Here is a 4,810-nt window from a genome sequence, read left to right as displayed (position 1 = left end):
TTTTCAAAAAGCTAAAAGGTATAAATTTTCGTCTTGCACTTTCCTATTGTCCTCCTTTTTATTAGCTCCTTTCCTTCCACTCGCTTTTTCTATCATTCACCGTTTGAGAATATAAAACGTCGCGAATGTAAAACGTCACGTCGTACTTACTTTTTTCTACGTCTCAAACATCCTTTTAAATCACCTTTTTGGTAATGAAAAATAGCTGTCTCTAGTAGCGACTAAAATTTCTTTGAAGTTCTCAAAAGATATATCTTCCACCTTTAATCGACTGTGAAAATTCGACGACTTTCATTCGAAATTACTCTTCTCCCTTCTGCCTCTTCTCCGCTATCTGCCTCTTTCTCTCTTCATCTACATATGCGCGCATACATATATGTACGTTGCTCCTGCGCCCACCCCTTGCATCCCACCGTTATTCGGGGGTTACTGACACGTCGCGTGGCGCCGGCACCTGCGAGACAATCCTTCACACTCGAGAGTAATCCGACACCTCTTCATGCGTCTCGCTGTCACGCGACGCCCGGTGTCCTGTCGCCGTTGTCTCCTTCGACAAAGGAAGGATTCTACCGGCCGATCGTGACTCACCGAAAGTCAAACATCACCGCGAGCTGTGCTACGTAAAGACGAGAAATCCCGTCGACGTCGCGAACGATACTGGCGTCGCTCGCTTACGACCCTGCCCTTGCTCGCGTGGCTCGCAAGCCGGATCGTACCAGTCTATGTATATGTCAACAGATATATATTCGCGCCACACAGTTACCTCCGTTTCTCGCGCCGTGGAGGAGCTGTGGAGGCGGCAGAGGCGGCGGCGGCGGCGGCGGCGACGGCGACGGCGACGGCGGCACGCACGCGGAAGAGATCGCCGCGTTTCTATCCACGTTTTAACAGCCGGCGCCGAAGCGACACGCTGGCTGTGAAAGCCTAAAGCGCAAGCCTCAGTGTTACCAATGTATGAGGGTTGTCCTTCCGCGAGGATTCGGCGCCAGGACTCGATAGAGATTGCACGATGCGATTATATGGCGAACGGTAAACCGTTTCGATCCGGTAATCGCCTCCCTAATCGCACGCGTCGCGAATGACTATGTCAAATGTGCGCTCCGCCACTCCCAATACTCCCATACTACCCGCCATCCGGAGTGGATTCTAGCGACCTTAAAAGCGCACGATCGATTTCGCAGACGGTGGTATTCCACTCGCCTAGACCATCGCCGGCAGACCGTTGCCAGACCGGCGCCAGCCTCTCCGTTCTTCTCGTTTTCTGGAACGAATATCGATTTCGCGGTCTCCACGCGTGTTACCTCACTAATATATCTCAATTGTTTTGCGCGATGTTAGACTGCTATTTGCGTGCAACAAGGATGAGACTAAAAATTAGAATAATGAAATGAGGCTAAACGATTCTTTCACATTGGAGCAATCGCACGGACGGTTACACGTGTCTGTCAGGAAGAAAAAAAAAAGATATACTTAAATTATTAAAACATTTAAAATTCTTTATTGATTCTTCTTTATTAACGATCGATAGAAATAGAATTGGAAACTCCTTCTGCTATAGTAATACATATGTGTGAACATGATCACATGTCGGCTGTACTCCACTTATAGGCATCTTCTTGTAAAGCTACTTTTGCATTTTGTGCTTCGTACCACTTCTTCTCATATCCGTTACTTCTATCGACCCCATCCCATCGATGACCGGGTTTAATACCGAATCGATTTGGCGCGTACGAACCTTGATATTGCGGTGGATCTACAATTAAACCGGTTGAATGACAATTTCTTTTAAGTATACAATAAGAACAGAAATGTAAATTTCTCTCTCTCTCTCTCTCTCTCTCTCTCTTTACATACCTGGCTTTCTTTTTCCCTCTTTTATTTGTTTTTGTTTTATATACTTTAACATAGGATCACCTTCTCTGTCTTGTTCTTTCAATTCTTGATCTAGATCTGCATCATCTGCGTATCTCGCCAAAGGTTTATGCATCTCATGCAAGTCATTTTTTAATTTTTCCTCACGATCCTCCACTTGTTTCAAACTAGAATAAGACATGGACATTTATTGTCATGGACATATATCAGCGAGAGAATCAAAGAATCTATCAGAAAAGCAAGAACGAAATAAAGATGAAAGAAAAATAGTTCACCCTTTGCCCCATTTGGCGTATTTCTCATCTATCTCTCGTTGTTTCATTTCCTGTTCTTGTTTTTCTGCTGCTTCTGCTTCTAAATTGCGCTTTCTTCCTGTTTTGTCACGTACAATCGTAGCTTGTCCTTCCCCAGTGATCTCTTTACTTAACTGAGACAATTCAACGCTATCTTATACTATCTGTAGTCTCCACAAATAAATAAATACTTTTATAAATATAACTTCGAATTATAAAGAATATTACCTTGCTAAAATGCTCCGCCTCTTGTCGTTTATGAGCTTCCGTTTCTTCTCGCAATGCTGTTGCAGCTTGAAATCCTGCTGTTTTCCCGTCTAATGTCTTTGTCGCTCGATCGTGATGATCTCTGGAATAATTTCTCGCGTGTCCACGTTCAGAAACGTTTGTTTCCTCATCCCAACGCGTCTTTTTTCTTCTCTCCCGTGTATCTGAATACGATCGAGATTTATGATCTCTATCTTCATATTTCTTCTCAAGTTTATTTCTGTTCGATCTGTTCAAAGAGATTATTATATGTATTTATCATTTTGTTAATTCATATGCAACAGAATTTAAAAAAGAATGAGAACTAATAAGATTCCCTAAAATTGAAAACAATAATAATAAAAATTCAGTATTTGTGAAAAAAATTTCTTAATCTCAAATATTATATAAAAAAGTTTATTAAAAAAACGAATATTAATTATATATTCTTCTCTAAGATTAAAAATCGATTGTATGCAACAACAGAATATTGATTATAATCTTCATCGAACGTCAAAATTACCTCGAAACATCTTGTCTACCGTATCTGGATGAATTTTTTTTATCGTAATAATCATGCCCTCTATTGTCTCTACGCGAAATGGAACGTGGCGAATTATCCCTCCGGGATCGATGATCATTACGCCGAGATGTATTTGAATCCGAATCTTTGCCCTTTGTTTTCTTTCTGCTTTCATATAAATCTGTATCTAGATTCTGTTTGCGATTTTTTCTAGGTGGACTAAAATCCGAATCACTATCTTTGTTACCTGAACTTCGATAGCTTCGTCCAGATGTACTGTGAGCCGAAGTCCGATATTTTGTATTTCTAGGTGGACTTAAATCAGAATCATTATTTCTGGATTGTTGAGATGGACTCAAATCTGAATCATAATTTTTAGATTGCCTAGGTGGACTTAAATCTGAATCATCATTTTTAGATCGTCTGTATGAATTTGAGTCAATATGTTTATACTTAGAATGCTTAAGTCTAGGTGGACTCGGATCAGAACTATCATCCTTCGATCGTTCATTTGGACTCAAATCTGTACGTTTATTTTTAGAATGCTTAGATCTAGGTGGACTCAAGTCTGAACTATCACCTTTAGATTGTCCATGAGGACTTAAATCCACATGTTTATTTTTAGAATGCTTAGCTCTAGGTGGACTCAAATCAGAGTTGTCATTGGCCTGCTTGGCATTTGTCTCATTAAGATTTCTTTTGTCTTTATCGACAATATGATTAATAATAGTTAAATCGCCTTCGTCATTCTCAGTTATAATTTTCCACCTTCGTTTATCTGTGAAATCAACTGGTCCACGTTCGTCAACTATACCAGCGATTTGAGGAGCATCTTCTCCCTCTAAGAGGATATCGAATTCACCTTCTTCAATAGGTCTCATATTCTTCAAATCTATATCATCATCTATAATTTTTACTCTGCAAAAATATTTCCATCCGATTCACGTTCAGGTCAAAGATTTTCCTTGCAAAAACTATTTTATAAGGACCAAGAAAGCTTTTTAATTATGTGACGAAATTAAATGCGCAAATATATTAATCGCCATGTGTGAAAATATCTCAACAAAAATATCATAGAAATATGTTCTGAGTAATTAAATTTTTAGCATTATTTTTAAAATAATGTAATTTTATTTGGAAAATAACGTTCAATAATTTTACGTGAAAAATATGAAAAATAATTGATGATATGAATAATAGAAACATATTAATATTATGTTTATGCAGCCACCGTTTATATTGCATTCTAGAACATCATACACAGCTGACAACATAACCTAACTTCGATGCAAAATATTCACCGTTGATTAAACTAAAATATTTATAAATTTATTCTTACGTTTTCATTCCTGTTTTATATTTCTTCTTCTTCTTTTTCTTCTTTTTTTCGTCACCATCGTTTAAGGATGTGTATTTTTTCAAGTATTCCTTCTGACTAATTTCTTTATTCTCCATCACAAGTTTCTAAACTATGAAACAAAACACGCGATACGATATATCATTAAATCTCAATTCACGGCGAGATAAACCTAGTTATTTTTTAAATAATAAATTTATAACAATAAAGTATAAACACACTACTGCAAATACTACACTGTTAACACCTCTAAAGGTAAAGAGAATCAAACATCAAAGGAAAATCGATAACTCGCGACAATCGCAACCAGCTTCGGTACGCAGCACGTTGCCTAATGTAGATAATTTCAAGTTGTTTCTATTTCAGGGATAAATCAAATCTGAGAGTTGCCAGAATTGTTTAGCTTGTCAAAGTTGAATATATACGTACGCATTTAAAGATTACAATTTTAAACAATCAATATAATATATTTCACAAATGAGAGAGAGAGAGAGAGAGAGAGAGAGAGAGAGAGAGAGA

At 38.2% G+C, this 4,810-nt stretch overlaps 1 protein-coding gene across 1 annotated transcript; it reads right to left on the bottom strand.

Annotated features, from left to right (window-relative positions):
* Positions 1-1,511: 1,511 nt before the first annotated feature.
* On the bottom strand, positions 1,512-4,611 carry LOC108751914 (BUD13 homolog). The gene is made up of 6 exons (XM_018492400.1): positions 4,274-4,611; positions 2,935-3,852; positions 2,394-2,661; positions 2,148-2,299; positions 1,855-2,039; positions 1,512-1,753 (listed from the first exon to the last, which is right to left on the bottom strand). The coding sequence occupies exons 1-6, from the start codon at positions 4,387-4,389 to the stop codon at positions 1,581-1,583; spliced, it is 1,812 nt and encodes a 603-aa protein (XP_018347902.1). The 5' UTR covers positions 4,390-4,611; the 3' UTR covers positions 1,512-1,580.
* Positions 4,612-4,810: the final 199 nt, after the last annotated feature.

The sequence above is a fragment of the Trachymyrmex septentrionalis genome, unplaced genomic scaffold (genome assembly GCF_001594115.1).
Source record: "Trachymyrmex septentrionalis isolate Tsep2-gDNA-1 unplaced genomic scaffold, Tsep1.0 scaffold53, whole genome shotgun sequence".
Classification (NCBI taxonomy): Eukaryota; Metazoa; Arthropoda; class Insecta; order Hymenoptera; family Formicidae; genus Trachymyrmex; species Trachymyrmex septentrionalis.
This window is presented reverse-complemented; position numbering and strand designations above follow the sequence as displayed.

What these genes read in the sequence shown, in the direction of transcription:
- LOC108751914 (XM_018492400.1), bottom strand. Translation starts at nt 4,389, where the DNA reads ATGGAGAATAAAGAAATTAGTCAGAAGGAATACTTGAAAAAATACACA. An exon ending in TACGCCAAATGGGGCAAAGG is followed by an intron (nt 2,040 to 2,147) that starts GTGAACTATTTT and finishes GTCTTATTCTAG; the next exon opens with TTTGAAACAAGTGGAGGATC. An exon ending in AGAGGGAAAAAGAAAGCCAG is followed by an intron (nt 1,754 to 1,854) that starts GTATGTAAAGAG and finishes GTTTAATTGTAG; the next exon opens with ATCCACCGCAATATCAAGGT.